The 18253-nt window shown below is 37.3% G+C and overlaps 1 protein-coding gene across 1 annotated transcript; it reads right to left on the minus strand.

Moving 5' to 3' along the window:
• Window positions 1-378: 378 nt before the first annotated feature.
• On the minus strand, window positions 379-17017 carry LOC132627865 (alpha-amylase-like). The gene is made up of 4 exons (XM_060343467.1): window positions 16814-17017; window positions 16575-16707; window positions 975-1780; window positions 379-653 (listed from the first exon to the last, which is right to left on the minus strand). Exons 1-4 carry the CDS (start codon window positions 16922-16924, stop codon window positions 402-404), a joined length of 1302 nt encoding a protein of 433 aa, XP_060199450.1. The 5' UTR covers window positions 16925-17017; the 3' UTR covers window positions 379-401.
• Window positions 17018-18253: the final 1236 nt, after the last annotated feature.

Raw genomic sequence — 18253 nt, forward strand, 5'->3', positions numbered from 1 at the left:
CACTACCCCTCACCACCACCCAATCCCACCCCCACCCTCATACCACAATCACCCACCTCACACCATCCACCCCTCCACCACCCCCACTCACTGCTTACTTATTTTTTAAAGTTCCTATTTTATTCTTTACCTGAGTTTTATTAATATATATAAACTAATTTCTAATTAAGAGTTAAGGATATTTTAGTAAACTTACAAGTTATTATACAGTACCATACAGTCAAACCAAACAATACAAATGTTATTAAACCACAACAAACGATACAGTCTATCCAAACATGGTGTTCATTAATACAGTACAATACAATACAACATCATATTGTACCATACCATATTGTACATTAATGAACCACGAGAAACAACCATCCAAACAGAGGGTAAGAGCAACTGCAATATGTTTATTATTTTTTCTCCCATACAGCATAGTCTTTTCCAGAAGTTGCCACCTGATAATTACGTGGGATAAGATTTCCAAGATCAAGTTTTGGCCCAATCTTGACAATAATTTTCTGCTCAATAATTGCTACATAAAGATCAGAATCAGAAGCCATTATCTGAACATTACTTGTCACAGAAATCCCATTCCTCTTCCTAATAGAAATCAAGGATGAAATTCCATCTTTCAAGCCCCAATCAAAGAAATGGTCATAAAACTGCAACGACAAAAAAAGTACTTTAACTCCTCAACTACTCAGAAATAGCAACAAAAATAACTTGCTTCAATCTCAAACAAGTTAGGACTGGCTATAAGAATCATAATTTGTATTATGAGAATACATCATAAATTGACTAACTTTACGCTGGCTATTAGCCTATCGCAACCCTCCTCCTTTATTAGGTCTTGGGACCGGCAATGTGAGTAAGCTCACACAGGCAGAGTTCTAAGCTACTTAGAATAAAGAATAAAAATTTCTCGTAAAATAAACTCTATAAGAAATGTATAGTAAGAATTTAGTGAGGAAGGATGAAGTTACCACTGAAGGAATCCCTGGATGAGTGAGAATATATGCATATCCTTGCATAACTTTTTCTGAAGGGAATGGCCACATCTTTTGTGTCGAACCAGTATCATGATTATCGATAAAAGTCACAGAATTCTGAGGCAAGACACCTATCATCCCTGGAGGTTTTCCATTAGAATCTTTCAATCTCCATAACTCTCCTTGAACAGCAGCTTGTAGAATTCCCTTAGTTGTGAAATCAAAGGTTGTTACAGCCCCACCCCCGTTTTGAACCCAACCAACTAGCTCATTCCTATGATTGTCCTGGTTATATTTCGATTTTCCGTCCTGGCCATAAGCAAGAGAGTTCCAGAACTCACCAACCGCGAAATCCGGTGAAGTGTTTTGCATATAAATCTTGGTGATGCTAGGTGCATATCCTCTGACAAAATCGAAACGCCAACCATCAAATCCAATTTCAGATTTTAGCCAATTCATCCAGTCTGATAACTCCTTTTGCACTCTGGTATTAAGATGATCGATATCAGGGGCAGGTTCAAAGTCCAAACCCGTGTCTGGATTTCCCGTGCCATCAGAATATTTTGTGTCGCCCTTGCAAATCATATGCGGGCCCCAATCAAGACGGTCATCAGGCGTTCCTCCTTCAAAGATGTTGTATATTCCCCTGCTATCTTTCTTATCGGCGCATCTGTGGTTTATCACTATATCAGCAACAGATTTGATCCCATGGTCATGTAAAGCCTTAATAAGAGTTTTCAGTTCTTGTTGATTCCCAAACTTGGATGCATCCAAGTCATACAACCTTCCTGGCATATATCCTGACATAAAAGATGGCATTAGCCTTCAAGTAATCCTTTTTTTGTAACAACTACATCAATTTTAATGTGTGCAATTTTTCAAACATGTAAAATGCATGTCATTTATAGGACAATTTGCTCAAACTCTAGTCTTTAGCTTGTGCATTTCATCCACTAGTCCACCAAAGTTAAACGCCAAATCTTCGAGTTTTGAGTAAACTGGTACTTCATATAATTTTGACGCTAGGAGATTCTACGTGCTCAAGAGCAGATTTGATTGAACTCATTACTTTTGATTTGAAGAAGAGTTAGACATTAATGACTTATCTAACTACGTCTCAATCTAAACGCAAACTATTCTATGAAGTTTAAAATTTATAAATATATATTGTAGTTCACCATGCATAATCACAAAAAATGACTAAGAGGTTCACCATACTATGAACCTGATGAAAAATGTTATATCTCAAAAAGACTAAGAATCATTTCATTAATCTCTTTAATGTCTACAATCAATTTGGTCAAATAATTCTGTTTCTCAACGTCTCTTTCCTTAAATTTTATCATATGAATGGTCTTTATTACGAATGACCTTTACGTTATGAGCTCAAATTGTAATATTGTAATTCCATTTTAATTTTAAGTGATTAGTTGAATAATGTGATAGATTAGCTTAGCTTGATAATTAGCAGTTAATTGATTAGGTCTAGAAATTAGTTAGAAGTCCAGAAATTAGTTAGAGGTAATTAAGGCAGGCACGTGGGAGAGTTAGTTACAGGCGCGTGGGCCACACGTGCCTAGTCCAAAAATCAGTTAACTTGGCTGTAACTACATTTGCCGCCTAACTCAACTATATAGATCTACTTCTTCATTGTGTAAGGCATGTTTTGGAACATCACTGAAATAAGAACTCATTTCTATCTCTATTCTTATTCTCACTCTATTTTTCTCAATTGTTCTAGAGTGAATCTGTTCAAGAAGGGTTAATTCCCATCTTTAGGATCATTCAACTCATTACATAGCTGTGTAAATTTCCAGTCCACATCATTGGTATCAGAGCCTCGATCTTCTGATCTGTAAAATGGGAGACCATAACACTCGTATGCAAGAGCTAAGAAGGGAAGTTGACTCCTTAAAAGGATCAATGGAGGGAGTTGTTAGTTCTGTTGCAGAAATGCAGCAAACTGTGGATGCTAAGTGTTGACACCCAATTTTGTCCCGCCTCTCTTCCAAAATACCTATTTACGCTTCTAATATTTTTACAAAAAATTAAAAATATATATATAGTTATTTTTTACTAAATTATTAGCCTCTTATCAATACCGACACTTCATTATTCTATTACAGTTACTATTATTATTGTTATTATTATTATTATTATTATTATTATTATTATTTATTATTATTATTATTATTATTATTCACAATTTTTATCATTTCGGCATTTTACCAACTTACGCACACGCATCGCATTTATCTTTGCATAATTAAATAATAGTATTTATTTTACTGTGAATTTTCAAAAAATATTATTGCACGGCTATTATAACACCATATAATTTTATTACCCGAGTCCTAATAATCACACATTTTGTATTAAACAATATTTTGTCACCCTCGGTATATCGTTAATTAAAATGGATCTTTTATTAAAATTTTTTTTTAAAAAAAAAAAGCTAAAACTATTTCTTGCACTCAGTCCGTATTTTTGATTTATCGGATTCCAAATCAAAGTCCAATCAGCTCATAAATATTTTTTGACCAGCCTATATTTTTTACCCTAATTTTTAGACCAGTCCATGTTTTAATTCGCTAGCCCATTCTTCTAATACCCGGTCTAAAAATTGACCCAGTCCACAAATGGACCGGGTCTGACCCATTTCATTCAAAATAAGGGAAACCCTTTTAGGGTTTCCCCTCATTTTTCTTCCTCCTTCTCCGCCGCACACCACCCCATCCTTTCTCTCCTCATTTCCGCCTCTTTCCCTCCTCTCATCGCCCCCCCTCTTCCGCCGCACCTCTCTTCCCTCTCTTCTTCATCATCGTTCTCTTCCTCCCCTTTACCCTAAACCCTAGCCGCCGCACACACCCTCCACTGATTTTCCCCACCACGTTACACCGCACGCCTCCACTACTCTGACACCTCCACTACCTCCATCACACCCCCACTCGACTCTGTTCCCCCCACGCGTTTGACACCCTCCACGTTGCTCACTGCCATCCACCGTGCCCTGTTCCCCACGCCTTTGTCCCCTCTCCTCTCAAACTCAAACCCTAAATCAGTCTATAAGTATTCATTTTTATCATCCAGGAAAGGGAGGATTTTTTTTTGATTCAGCAAATTCCCAAATAGCCGATTTTCTTTCAGTTCAAGAAATCCCCTGCGAAATATTTTGTTTAGTTGTCACAATATCGCAAAAATATCGAATCAAAATACTCAAACGATTTTTCGTCTGTTCTGTGTTTGTTGCGAATCCGAGTTTCGCAACCTCGAATTTGAAGTGTTTCGAGTGTGAATCGAAGACCCGCACCCACTTCGCTGCACCCGAAGAAGGTAATCCTATTCTCTTTAAGTTATTTTTAGTATTGCTTGCTTATTTTCTGCCTATACATTAAATTTTTAGTATAGTCATGTTAATCATTAAGTTAAGATTGTTTTTTTTTTTTTTGGTAATTGATATTCGTGGCTTAGTTACGCCATCTGTTAGTTAAGCACGTTTACATGAGTTCGATTCCTGTCTAAACATTTTTTGCACCGTGGGAAGTGGACGTGATTTAGGCACCCACCTTAGAATGCGGGTATTTTAATTTTTTTTAATTTAGGCGCCCACCTTAGAATGCGGGTATTTCAATTTTTAATTTAGGCGCCCACCTTAGAATGCGGGTATTTCAATTTTTAATTTAGGCACCCACCTTAAAATGCGGATATTTCAAAATTTAATTTAGGCACCCACCTCCGAATGCGGGTATTTTATATTCAAGTCCAGGCACCCACCTCCGAATGCGGGTATGTTATATTTTATTTCAGGCACCCACCTCCGAATGCGGGTATCTTATATTTCATTTCAGGCACCCGCCTCCGAATGCGGGTATCGTATATTTATTTCAGGCACCCACCTCCGAATGCGGGTATTTTATATTCAAGTCCAGGCACCCACCTCCGAATGCGGGTATCTTATATTTTATTTCAGGCACCCACCTCCGAATGCGGGTATTTTATATTCAAGTCCAGGCACCCACCTCCGAATGCGGGTATCTTATATTTTATTTCAGGCACCCACCTCCGAATGCGGGTATTTTATATTCAAGTCCAGGCATCCACCTCCGAATGCGGGTATCTTATATTTTATTTCAGGCACCCACCTCCGAATGCGGGTATTTTATATTCAAGTTCAGGCATCCACCTCCAAATGCGGGTATTTTATATTCAAGTTCAGGCACCCACCTCCGAATGCGGGTATCTTATATTTATTTCAGGCACCCACCTCCGAATGCGGGTATTTTATATTCAAGTCCAGGCACCCACCTCCGAATGCGGGTATCTTATATTTTATTTCAGGCACCCACCTCCGACTGCGGGTATTTTATATTCAAGTCCAGGCACCCACCTCCGAATGCGGGTATTTTATATTCAAGTCCAGGCACCCACCTATGAATGCGGGTATCTTATATTTTATTTCAGGCACCCACCTCCGAATGCGGGTATTTTATATTCAAGTCCAGGCACCCACCTCCGAATGCGGGTATTTTATATTTCAGTGCAGGCACCCACCTCCGAATGCGGGTATTTTATATTTCAGTGCAGGCACCCACCTCCGAATGCGGGTATTTTATATTTCAGTGCAGGCACCCACCTCCGAATGCGGGTATTTTATATTTCAGTGCAGGCACCCACCTCCGAATGCGGGTATTTTATATTTCAGTTCAGGCACCCACCTCCGAATGCGGGTATTTTATATTTCAGTTCAGGCGCCCACCTCCGAATGCGGGTATCTTATATTTCAGTTCAGACGCCCACCTCCGAATGCGGGTATTTTATATTTCAGTTCAGGCACCCACCTCCGAATGTGGATTCAACTTTCGAAACAGGGGTTGCAAGTGTAACTTCTCCAACCCTGTCTCATTTACATATATTTCTTTATTGCTAACAATTGTTTTAGCTTGTGGCTTTTGACAATATTAAAGTTGGCATCACACATCAATTCGTGGAACTATTTCTTCGGCAGCGAACTGGGGCAATTTGTCGGGAAGGATAATCAGACTTCCCGACACGGGTCAAAGATCTGCCTCGAACACTCGTCTCTAATTACAAGTATTCTCTTGCATTTCGGCAATTCAATTTTCAGAATTCTCAAGTTTCTATCATAATAACCAGTGTTATCATAATTCAACACTGGGACCATATTTTGCAAGTTTCGCGCTAATTGAGGTTCAAGTGGCGTAATTGTCCCAGAACTACACTCGACCTGATTCTCGTGAAGCCCGAGATATGTAGGCAACTCAGAGACCGGAGTTCGGTCATAATCCTCTCAAGTTTCCTTTAGCCGGGACAAAATAGGCTACTGAGTCAACGTCTTTGCCCGACAACTCTTTCATCATTACCGGCCAAAGAGGGACAAGTTGTTGACACCCAATTTTGTCCCGCCTCTCTTCCAAAATACCTATTTACGCTTCTAATAATTTTACAAAAAATTAAAAATATATATATAGTTATTTTTTACTAAATTATTAGCCTCTTATCAATACCGACACTTCATTATTCTATTACAGTTACTATTATTATTGTTATTATTATTATTATTATTATTATTATTATTATTATTATTATTATTATTATTATTTATTATTATTATTATTATTATTATTATTCACAATTTTTATCATTTCGGCATTTTACCAACTTACGCACACGCATCGCATTTATCTTTGCATAATTAAATAATAGTATTTATTTTACTGTGAATTTTCAAAAAATATTATTGCACGGCTATTATAACACCATATAATTTTATTACCCGAGTCCTAATAATCACACATTTTGTATTAAACAATATTTTGTCACCCTCGGTATATCGTTAATTAAAATGGGTCTTTTATTCAAATTTTTTTTTTTAAAAAAGCCAAAACTATTTCTTGCACTCAGTCCATATTTTTGATTTATCGGATTCCAAATCAAAGTCCAATCAGCTCATAAATATTTTTTGACCAGCCTATATTTTTTACCCTAATTTTTAGACCAGCCTGTGTTTTAATTCGCTAGCCCATTCTTCTAATACCCGGTCTAAAAATTGACCCAGTCCATAAATGGACCGGGTCTGACCCATTTCATTCAAAATAAGGGAAACCCTTTTAGGGTTTCCCCTCATTTTTCTTCCTCCTTCTCCGCCGCACACCACCCCATCCTTTCTCTCCTCATTTCCGCCTCTTTCCCTCCTCTCATCGCCACCCCTCTTCCGCCGCGCCTCTCTTCCCTCTCTCTCTTCATCATCGTTCCCTTCCTCCCCTTTACCCTAAACCCTAGCAGCCGCACACACCCTCCACTGATTTTCCCCACCACGTTACACCGCACGCCTCCACTACTCTGACACCTCCACTACCTCCATCACAACCCCACTCGACTCTGTTCCCCCCACGCGTCTGACACCCTCCACGTTGCTCACTGCCATCCACCGTGCCCTGTTCCCCACGCCTTTGTCCCCTCTCCTCTCAAACTCAAACCCTAAATCAGTCTATAAGTATTCATTTTTATCATCCAGGAAAGGGAGGATTTTTTTTGGATTCAGCAAATTCCCAAATAGCCGATTTTCTTTCAGTTCAAGAAATCCCCTGCGAAATATTTTGTTTAGTTGTCACAATATCGCAAAAATATCGAATCAAAATACTCAAACGATTTTTCATCTGTTCTGTGTTTGTTGCGAATCCGAGTTTCGCAACCTCGAATTTGAAGTGTTTCGAGTGTGAATCGAAGACCCGCACCCACTTCGCTGCACCCGAAGAAGGTAATCCTATTCTCTTTAAGTTATTTTTAGTATTGCTTGCTTATTTTCTGCCTATACATTAAATTGTTAGTATAGTCATGTTAATCATTAAGTTAAGATTGTTTTTTTTTTTTGGTAATTGATATTCGTGGCTTAGTTACGCCATCTGTTAGTTAAGCACGTTTACATGAGTTCGATTCCTGTCTAAACATGTTCATATGAGTTAGTTCTTAATTTGGTCCCGATTAGTTAGGTTCAGGGATCAGTATGCAAGAGTTAGATAAGTAGATGCCTATTTTAAATCATGCCCAGTTTGTATGGGTTAATTACTGATCCTGAAATCCCGCTTAGTTACTTTTACTGGTAATCCAGTCCCTGTTGTGTTTGTTGTGACTAGCTGAAGATATTCTTGGTATTCGAAAATGTTGAAGGAGGTTCAAAATGCAATCTATACTTTCGATATTGGCTTAATGCTGTTTGGTAAAATGGAACAAAATATATGACTATGTTTCAGTTAGCCTTAATCTTGATATTTGTTCATGTTTGTATTATCTGAAGATTACCTTAGTATAAATCTACATCTGTATATTGGCTTGTTTAATCAAATAGTATGATTGATAATCCTTAATTAACATACAGTAATCTCTGCCTTAAAACTTTAACAAATATGTCCCCTGTTTGGTTCAATTTCTTTTTTAGTAGTTACTTTCATGATTTGGTTCAGTTTAATATCTTTGGTTTGGTTGCATTTTGTTGTTCAGCAGATTTAAGACATTTAGTCTGTTTAGCATGACTAGTTGTTAGCCTGGTCCATTTCAAGTATGTCTTTGGGAATTATATGAATATGATTTGTCTAGTTTAATGCGTGTCCTGTGTTAAGCCAGGGTAGAAGTAGTTAGTCGATTGTTACGTAATAGGGCCTAAGCATGATTGGATTCAGGTTGGCTATGCATAATAGCGTAATCAGCCTGCCTTTATTTCGCTGCTTATTTGAATAAATGGACTGAAGGACATAAAAAATAAATCTTTTTCCAGCTTGGATGTGGAGTCTGCTAATGTGAGAATTTGGTGTATGTGTATGAGTTATCCTAAATATAGTAAAATGAGCTGGTCCTCTGTATTTGAACTTCTGTGGGAGAAATGCTGTTTTCATTTTTTTGTTTGAGTTTTAGTAGAATAAAGAAGCAGAATTGGTGGATGCATCTTCTCCATTCAAAGGTTGTTATTACTGTTGATAAGCCATGCATGAAACTAGACATTGTGAATGTACAATAGTTGAAAATCACTACTAGTAGTGTAAATTAACCCAACCTTGTATTCATTTTCATTTTTTTTGCATACTCGGATGTGTTAATGAATCAGGAAGATTCATTCAGTCTTGGTATTCGAAAATGTGACAACTGCTTCCCTTCCTCAGTTCAGTTTCATTTCAATTTAATTATGTTCATCTCCGAATTCATATGGATTAGTTCTGTTGCAAGGTTATTTCTGCTCCCGCGTATGATCCTTTTATCCTTGCTATTTATTTTCTTCATTCTCTTCACCCCTGAGTCAAACAAAGTTCAATGGGTTGAGGACGTATTGGTCTGGTTGAGTGGTCTGTTCCTTCAGGTTTAGATAGGAAATAGGAGTATAATCAGTATGTTTGTTATATGCAGTAGTTGTTTCTTATATAAGAAGTATACACATGAGATATGCTCAAATATACCTATTATATACATTTTTTTTACTAGTTCATTTATTTATATTTCATGTATTTAGCCTTATTTATCGATTATGCACTAACTCCTTTCTTCCGTTTTATGCATGAACACCGCATACGAATCCGAGGGACTCGTTCTTCTTCCATATTCGGTGTTGGACTAAAAGCCCAACGTAATCTCTCTCCCGCGTCAATTCATCCATAGCAAAAAATAAAAAGGGAATTTCTGGGCTAAGCCCAATAGCAACAGCAACAACAGTCCGATTGCAGTAGCTCTCTTTAAAATGGGCTGAGCCCATTTAAATTATCTACTCCTCTATTTATTTTGTGCATTTAATTTGTATTATGTAACTAACTCTTTGTTTGTTTTGTTTTTGTTAGTTTCGATAAATCATAATTAATCAGTAGGTTTAGTTCTAGTAATGGGTAGTTAGTTTAAGGAAGACTAACATTTAATCACATAAGATAAGATTATTCTCCTCTTTCTGATTTCATTTCTTTGATTTGCAAAAATGGCATGATTTTATATTTCAAGTTAAGAGAAGCGTATTTTATTCTTACTATTCGAGAAATTTCAAAACATCATTAATATGCAAACATAAATTCAAACACATTTTTATAACTCTTCAAGTTTTTGAGTCAATCACGCATATTCTTCATTAAGCATAGTTGATAAAGATAATATAAAAATGGATAAAGGAAATCTATTAGCTATTTCATATTTTTATTCACACTTCTAAAGCTCAAAGTCAATTAATATCTCTTTGCTTAGTTTTGTTAAATATTTATTGAAACATTGCATAAATTCGCATCTTCTTCTATTTATATGTAAGTTATCATACTTTGTAAACTTCATTTTTATTATGCTACTTCCTTTAAATCTATTAGCAACTATTATAAATTTTATTCAAATAGTATTTTAAAGTTTTTCTTTTATACAAAGTATTAGTCTTATTTTAATAACCTTCTTATTTAAAGCCTTAGCAATATGTATAAGTCTTATTTTAAGCAGTTCATATTTTTCTTTGAAACATTAGCAGCATTACAAGCCCACTTCTTGAAATTTAAATGCTACATCTTTAATTTCAATTAATTAACCTAAGTTTGGTCGGATAACCGTGAGTTAATGGATTCTAAAGGATGCCTAACCCCTTCCCTTTAGGATAATATAGAGCCCTTACCTAGAATCATACTGGTTAAGCAGATTATTAATTGAGGTTTAGTTTTAACTTTACTTTAGTTAACATTTAGGTGTCCTAATTCACCGTTAAATTAATTAGGTGGCGACTCCTTAAATAAAATAAACAGGAATCACCAATATGTCATACTCCTAAATCAACCCGGTTAAAATGGGGTGTGACACTAAGATGGCACAAGCAATGGAGAAAATCAAGAGGTTGTTAGTGGAAAATAGAAATGCTCCAGTTCAAGTCGAAGTAGAGAGGAATGAGGTACAGGAGGAAGACAACCATAGAGCAAACAAAAGACCTCATGTAGAAATCAATGAAGCTGAGTATAGAGGACAAGCTGGACTTAGAGATCAGTTCACAAATCACAGATACCAGATGAAATTCCCAAGTTTTGAGGGCACTAAGTTGAAGGAATGGCTATACAAGTGTGAGAAGTTCTTTGAAGTAAGTGAGATCCCTGATGATGCAAAGGTGAAGATTGCCTCATGTAAGTTGGAAGGCAAGGCATTACAATGGCACCAAGCCTGTATGAAACAAAGGTTAACAAGGGATTGGCCAAGATGGGGGGAATACATCAGATGCTTGTACTCCAAATTTGGTACTGAGCTTTTTGATGACCCCATGCGAGACTTCAAAGATTTAAGGCAAGTAGGTTCTGTTCAAGAGTATGTTGATATCTTTGATAAATTACTTACTAGAGTTAATCATTCAGAAGAGTATATACTTAGTTGTTTTGTGAGAGGGTTGAAACCTGAAATTGGGATGACAGTTAAGATGCTAGGCCCAAGAAGTTTGGCTAAGTCCATTAGCTTGGCAAGGATCCAAGAACAGACATTAGACATTCAACAACAAGTTTTCTTCCAAAATTTCAATATGTCAACCTCCAGAAATACCACTAGATTTACACCATATTTTCAACCTCATAACCAACCTTACTCCAAGCTATATAACCCTCCTAAATCAACCCATGTTCCTAGACCAATAAGCACTACTACCCAAAGCACTAATAGTGCCAACAGTTCCAAACCAGTTTTTAGAAATCCAAAACTACTCACTCCTGCTGAGATGGAAAAAAGGAGGAGTAAAGGTCTGTGTTACAACTGTGATGAGAAATACTCATTTGGCCATATATGCAAGAAGAAAAGACAATTATTCTCAATGGAAGTGAAGGACTATGAAGAACCAACTGAAGGAGGAGATCAGGTGATGATGGATCCAGGTGACTTATTGGCTGTAATGGCTCAGGGATTAGAAATAAATTCTGAGGGTGCTATCTTACCTCATGTGTCCGTGCATGCCATGACTGGCACTCATGATTGACACTGGAAGTACTCATAACTTCCTAGACTACAATACTGCTAAAAAGCTAGGGTGCAGTTTGACAGCTATAATCCCTTTTAATGTGTCCATAGCTGATGGTAGTAAAGCCCCAAGTTCATATGTGTGCCAAAGGGTAGAATGAAAATGCAAGGTGTCTATTTTGAGTCTGATATGCTAATACTACCCATTGGTAGGTGCAATATGGTCCTTAGAATTCAGTGGCTGATCACACTAGGGGATATCATGTAGAACTTCAAGAAACTCAAAATGGAATTCTGCATGAATGAAAGGAAAGTTTCACTAAGAGAAGCACAATCACCTGCAACCAAAATGATCCCAGTAGGACAAATGCACAAGCTGCTTGCTCAACCTGCTGAACTTTGCATGATCTCAGTAGGACTGCTTATTGAAGAAGGACAAGGAGATGGAATCGATCTATGTGCCATGGAAGGTGAGAATGTTGCAGAAGCACAACAACAGGATTTGACAAATGTTTTGGACAAGTATTCAGACTTGTTTGAAACTCCAACTGAACTGCCCCCCCCCCCCCCCCCAGAGGGCATGACCATAAGATCATCCTCAAGGAAGGTACTTCTCCAATCAATATAAGGCCTTATAGATATCCTGCCGTCCAAAAGAATGAAATTGAAAAAATGATTGATGAAATGATAAGCTCTGGGGTAATAAGAAACAGTACTAGTCCTTATTCTTCACCTATTGTCATGGTGAAGAAAAAAGATGGATCATGGAGGATGTGTGTAGATTATAGGGATTTAACAATTTCACAGTAAAGGACAAATTTCTAATACCAGTTATTGAAGAATTATTAGATGAGCTACATGCATCTAGATTCTTTTCAAAACTTGACCTCAGATCTGGTTATCACCAGATCAGGATGTTTGAGCCTGATATCCCTAAAACAACCTTTAGAACACACCATGGTCACTATGAATTCCTAGTCATGCCTTTTGGCCACCTTTCAAAGCCTGATGAACCAAATTTTCCATTCCTACCTCAGAAAATTCATTCTTGTGTTTTTTGATGATATACTTATCTATAGCTCTACTTGGTCTGATCACTTGTTGCATCTAGAAGAGACTTTCAAAATACTAAGAAGTAATGTTTTGTTTGTGAAGAAGAGCAAATGTGACTTTGGAGTTCTTAAAATTGACTACTTAGGTCATGTGATCTCTGAGGGAGTAGTGGCAATGGATCAACATAAACTAGATGTTGTGTCCCAGTGGCCTGAACCAAAAACACTAAAGGGACTTAGGGGATTCTTGGGATTGACTGGTTATTATAAGAGGTTCATCCAAGGATATGAAGTCATTGCTAGGCCCTTACAAGATTTGCTTAAGAAGGGCAGTTTTCACTGGAATCAGGAGGCTACTACTGCCTTTGAGAAGCTTAAAAGGGCACTCACATCTGTACCTGTGCTTACCCTTCCTGATTTCTCTAAGGAATTCACAGTTGAAACTGATGCATCAGGTCATGGCATTGGTGCTGTACTTGCACAAGACCATAAACCAATTGCTTACTTTAGCAAGGGGTTGTCTAACAAGAACATGGCACTTTCTGTCTATGAAAGAGAGTTGTTGGCATTGGTTACTGCTGTTCAAAGGTGGAGGCCCTATTTGCTTGGTAGGCACTTTACTATCAGGACTGACCATCATAGTCTCAAGTACTTACTTGAGAAGAGAATATCCACACCAAGCCAGCAAAAATGGTTGATCAAACTACTTGGTTATGACTACTCTATCATGTATAAGAGAGGCAAGGAGAATGTGGCTGCAGATGCCTTATCAACGCAACCTGAAGAGGTTCAATTATTCAGCATCTCAGGTGTGCAATTTCCTTTAATAGATGAGGTTAAGCAATCCTGGTATCAGGATCCCAAACTTCAGAAGCTGATTCAAGATATACAATCTAATGCACCCCACAAACCTTACTACCAGTTGACTGCTGGTGTGTTAAGCAGGAAGAGCAAGATGATGGTTGGGTTGGATACTACCTTGAGGAAGAAATTGTTACTGCATTTTCATGCAAGTGCTTCTGGTGGTCATTTTGGCATTTCTGCTACTTTGCATAGACTCAAACAAGAGTTCTGCTAGAGAAAGGTGAAGCGGGATGTGTGTGACACTTGCCAAAGGTACAAGGGGGAAAATGTTCCATATCCTGGCTTGCTACAGCCCTTGACAATTCTTGAAAGAGTGTGGCAAGATATTTTCATGGACTTCATAGAAGGTTTACCTAAAGCTGTTGGTAAAGAGGTTATCTATGTGGTGGTAGACAGACTCAGCAAAGCAGCACACTTCTTGGCTCTTAAACATCCATATACTGCATTGGATGTTGCACAACTTTTCATGGATGGTGTATTCAAACTTCATGGTATGCTTAAGACTATTGTCTCAGATAGAGATCCTGTTTTTGTCAGCAAATTTTGGAAGGAGTTATTCAAATTACAGAAGGTTTCCTTGCTCATATCTAGTGCCTACCACCCTCAAACTGATGGGCAAACTGAGGTTGTGAACAGGTGCTTGGAGAGTTATTTGAGGTGCATGACTTTTGATAAACCCAAAGAGTGGCCTAGCTGGTTAGGCCTTGCTGAGTACTGGTATAACACTTCCCATCACTCAGCTATTAACATGTCCCCTTATGAAGCTGTTTATGGTCAAAAACCACCCCCTTGCTACCCTACCTCCATTTGGACTCTCAGCTGAACATGGTTAATAGAAGTCTACAGGGAAGGGAAGCTACTCTCAGGAAACTCAAATTTCAATTGGCTCAGGCTCAGAACAGGATGAAAATGCAAGCTGACAAGCACAGGACTGAGAGATCTTTTGAGATTCGTGATTGAGTTTTCATAAAGTTGTAGCCTTACAGGAAACTCTCCCTCAAAGATCACTCCTTTCAGAAGCTATCATCTAAGTTCTTTGGGCCTTTCCAAGTTACTGCTACAGTAGGACCTGTTGCCTATACTTTGGCTCTGCCTAGGGGGTCAAAAATTCATCCAACTTTCCATGTCTCTCAGCTAAAGAAGAAGATAGGCTCCCACATTGAATCTACCACACTACCAGAGGTTCACTCAGACTCTAGTCATGTTTTACTGACCCTTGCAGCTATTCTTGACAGGAGATTGGCATAAAAGAGGGGAAGGGAAATCACTCAAGTCTTGGTTAAATGGTTGAACTGTGTTGAGGAGGACAGTACATGGGAGGAACTACATGATTTCACCAAGAGGTTCCCTCATTTTAATCCTTGAGGACAAGGATGCTTGAAGGGGAGGGTATTCTTATAAGCTCAAATTGTAATATTGTAATTCCCTTTTAATTGTAAGTGATTAGTTGAATAATGTGATGGATTAGCTTAGCTGGATAATTAGCAGTTAATTGATTAGGTCCAGAAATTAGTTCGAAGTCCAGAAATTAGTTAGAGGTAGTTAAGGCAGGCGCGTGGGAGAGTTAGTTACAGGCGCGTGGGCCACATGCGCCTAGTCCAAAAATCAGTTAACTTGGCTGTAACTGCATTTGCCGCCTAACTCAGCTATATAGATCTACTTCTTCATTGTGTAAGGCATGTTTTGGAACATCACTAAACTAAGAACTCATTTCTATCTCTATTCTCATTCTCATTCTATTTTTCTCAATTGTTCTAGAGTGAATCTGTTCAAGAAGAGTTAATTCCCATCTTTAGGATCATTCAACTCATTACATAGCTGTGTAAATTTTTAGTCCACATCACTTTATGGCTTTTTACTCTTAAATATTTGAACGTTGCAGATTACAAAATGATATCATTTCTTCTTTGGTTATATATATGATCTAGTGTGGTCATATTAGAGATAGCTAAAACACAAATTTCCTCTTCTTCTTATTTTCTTTTGCTGGGCTATCTACATTTGTGAAATCTTTGTTAGATTCTGGCTCCTAGTTTTGTACTAGAAAAGCTTGTTGAATCCTGGGGGATACACCTATACCGGGTAAAATATCCTTAAGGACAGTGTCTTAATTGACATGCCTCAAGCTTTGAAGAATTCCCTACAAGTGTTCGTGATCAAGTATTTTCCATAAGATTTCCAACAGAACCTACTTAAAATCCTAGATCCACCTTGGTGTGTAATCCGTGATACTATCATTTCCAACAATTGAAGGGGAGTCCTAATCTTTTTCTGTCCTTATTTCTAATAACAGCGAGTGTTTTGGTTAGCTTGCTTGCTGCACTCCGACTAATCCGCTGAATAATTGCAACATTCTACCAACATTACAGCTTCATTGACCAATAGGTCACAATCACACCCTTGAGTGCAAAGTTAGTCCTATTCTTATCCACATATACAATAAAATTTTACTACTCCTGATCCATTTTACTTGTCATGTTTGCCTTTTGCACACTTTTAAATGAACATTCATTTAAAGGGTAATTTGACTAATTTACCTTATTTATTCTCTGATCTCAATTAAAATCAGTATCTCTCTCCACATTTATTAGAATAAGGATAAAAGTGGAAAAACTGTTGATTTTCTAAAATGACAAGTATTTTGGACCAATTATTTATAGTAACCATGACAACTAAAATGAACAGGAGGGAGTACAACTTAATTGTATTGAAAAAGGAGATAAATTACCTTGAGGAGAAACAGAGTGAGATGGTGGTGGTAACCAAACATGAGTAACTCCAGCTTTAGCCAAATCTGGAATTAAGTTGATGAAAGACTTGTACCATCCACCTTGTTTATTACTTGATTCCCAATTGAACCCCTAAAAATCATTTTTTTAAATAACTACACTTATATAAATATGCAAGTATACAAACGTGGAGATAAATATATTTGCGAGAAGTTTAAGGAAAGGTTATTGGTGATACCTGAAACAACAACGTTGGAGATGCAAACGTAGGAAGATTAAAAGAGAGAATTAAACAAAGATGGAAAAGGGAATTCATTTTGTTTGTGTTTGTGTTAGACTCCAGGATCATGAGAAGCAAACATGGGCAAGGAGCTCTATTTAATGTATTTCAGTAGACAGAAAAGTTGACTTTATAATTGCTTTACAAAACGAATTTTCACACTGATGGCCTGATCGATCAGGATGAATTTATTTACAGCCTGGTTGGATGGGCTTATAGCTATAAGTTAAGCTAAAAAAAAATAAGTTAGGATAGTCTAACTTATGTTTTTTGGTTTATAAGTTGTTTTCAGCTTATAAGCTGCTTTAGATAAGTTAAGTCAAATGAGCCCAATTATTTTTTTAGCTTATTTTAAGCACAAAATGACTTTAAGTTGGCCAGTCAAACACTCAAAAAGCTGAAAACAGCTTATAAGCAATTTATAAGTCAATCCAAACGGACTCTTAATTGGGCTTATGTGTAATTATATTAACAAAATCTCATAAAATTATGCCCGGAAATTATTGTTTCGGATCAGAAGAGAAGTTATCCACTTTCAGATAGTGTGGTCTTTTCTCTTTACTGACGGTAGACGTTTTATGCTTCATATTTTGGGGAATAAAAATTTGAGATAAGCTTACACGTGTGCGGAGCACATGGAGTGGAAAATAACACATTATTTATGGGGTCCTTTTTTTTTTTTTTTGTAAATAATAAACCCCTTCTGATAATCATGCCTCCACCATACCAACTGGTTTGGATGTACGTAGTAGCTTTTGCTTAAATTTTATATTTGAAAAACTCATTAAATATGCATAAATATGTAATAGCGAACCCAATAACTACTAACTCTAAGATAGGGGTAAGGTCTCCGTACATTTATCTTTGCCAGACCCACTTTGTGCGATCTCACTGGATATGTTATTGTTGTTGTTGAACTAAGTAACTAAGACGAGTTATGAATTCAGCTGCAAATTCAATACCCATAAACCTCAGATCCTAAAACAAATTATATATCTCAAGTTTAAAATTAAGATAATTACTAAATATAATAAACGGAAAAGGGCCAAAATTACCCCTGAACTTTGAAAAATAGTTCATTCATGCCCTTCGTTATACTTTAGGGCCAATTATACCCTTACCGTTATATTTTGGGCCAAATATGCCCTTGAGTATAACAGAGTGCCACGTGTCGGTCTCTCAGTGGCCAACTTGTTTCCCCTCTTATTTTTTCATCCGGATCAAACAAATACAGATCCGACCCAATCAATTTAGTACCCGACCCGTCAATAACATATCATACCCAAATAAACCTAAACCTAACCCATCAATAACACATCTAAGGCTGCTCTCTCTCTCTCTCTCTAAAAAAAATGCATACCACATCTCTATCGTCTTCAACCTCCATTTCATCATCAA

This window comes from Lycium barbarum, chromosome 2, assembly GCF_019175385.1.
Source record: "Lycium barbarum isolate Lr01 chromosome 2, ASM1917538v2, whole genome shotgun sequence".
Classification (NCBI taxonomy): Eukaryota; Viridiplantae; Streptophyta; class Magnoliopsida; order Solanales; family Solanaceae; genus Lycium; species Lycium barbarum.

What these genes read in the sequence shown, in the direction of transcription:
- LOC132627865 (XM_060343467.1), bottom strand. Translation starts at nt 16,924, where the DNA reads ATGATCCTGGAGTCTAACACAAACACAAACAAAATGAATTCCCTTTTC. An exon ending in CTCCAACGTTGTTGTTTCAG is followed by an intron (nt 16,708 to 16,813) that starts GTATCACCAATA and finishes AATGATTTTTAG; the next exon opens with GGGTTCAATTGGGAATCAAG. An exon ending in ATCCAGGGATTCCTTCAGTG is followed by an intron (nt 654 to 974) that starts GTAACTTCATCC and finishes TTGTCGTTGCAG; the next exon opens with TTTTATGACCATTTCTTTGA.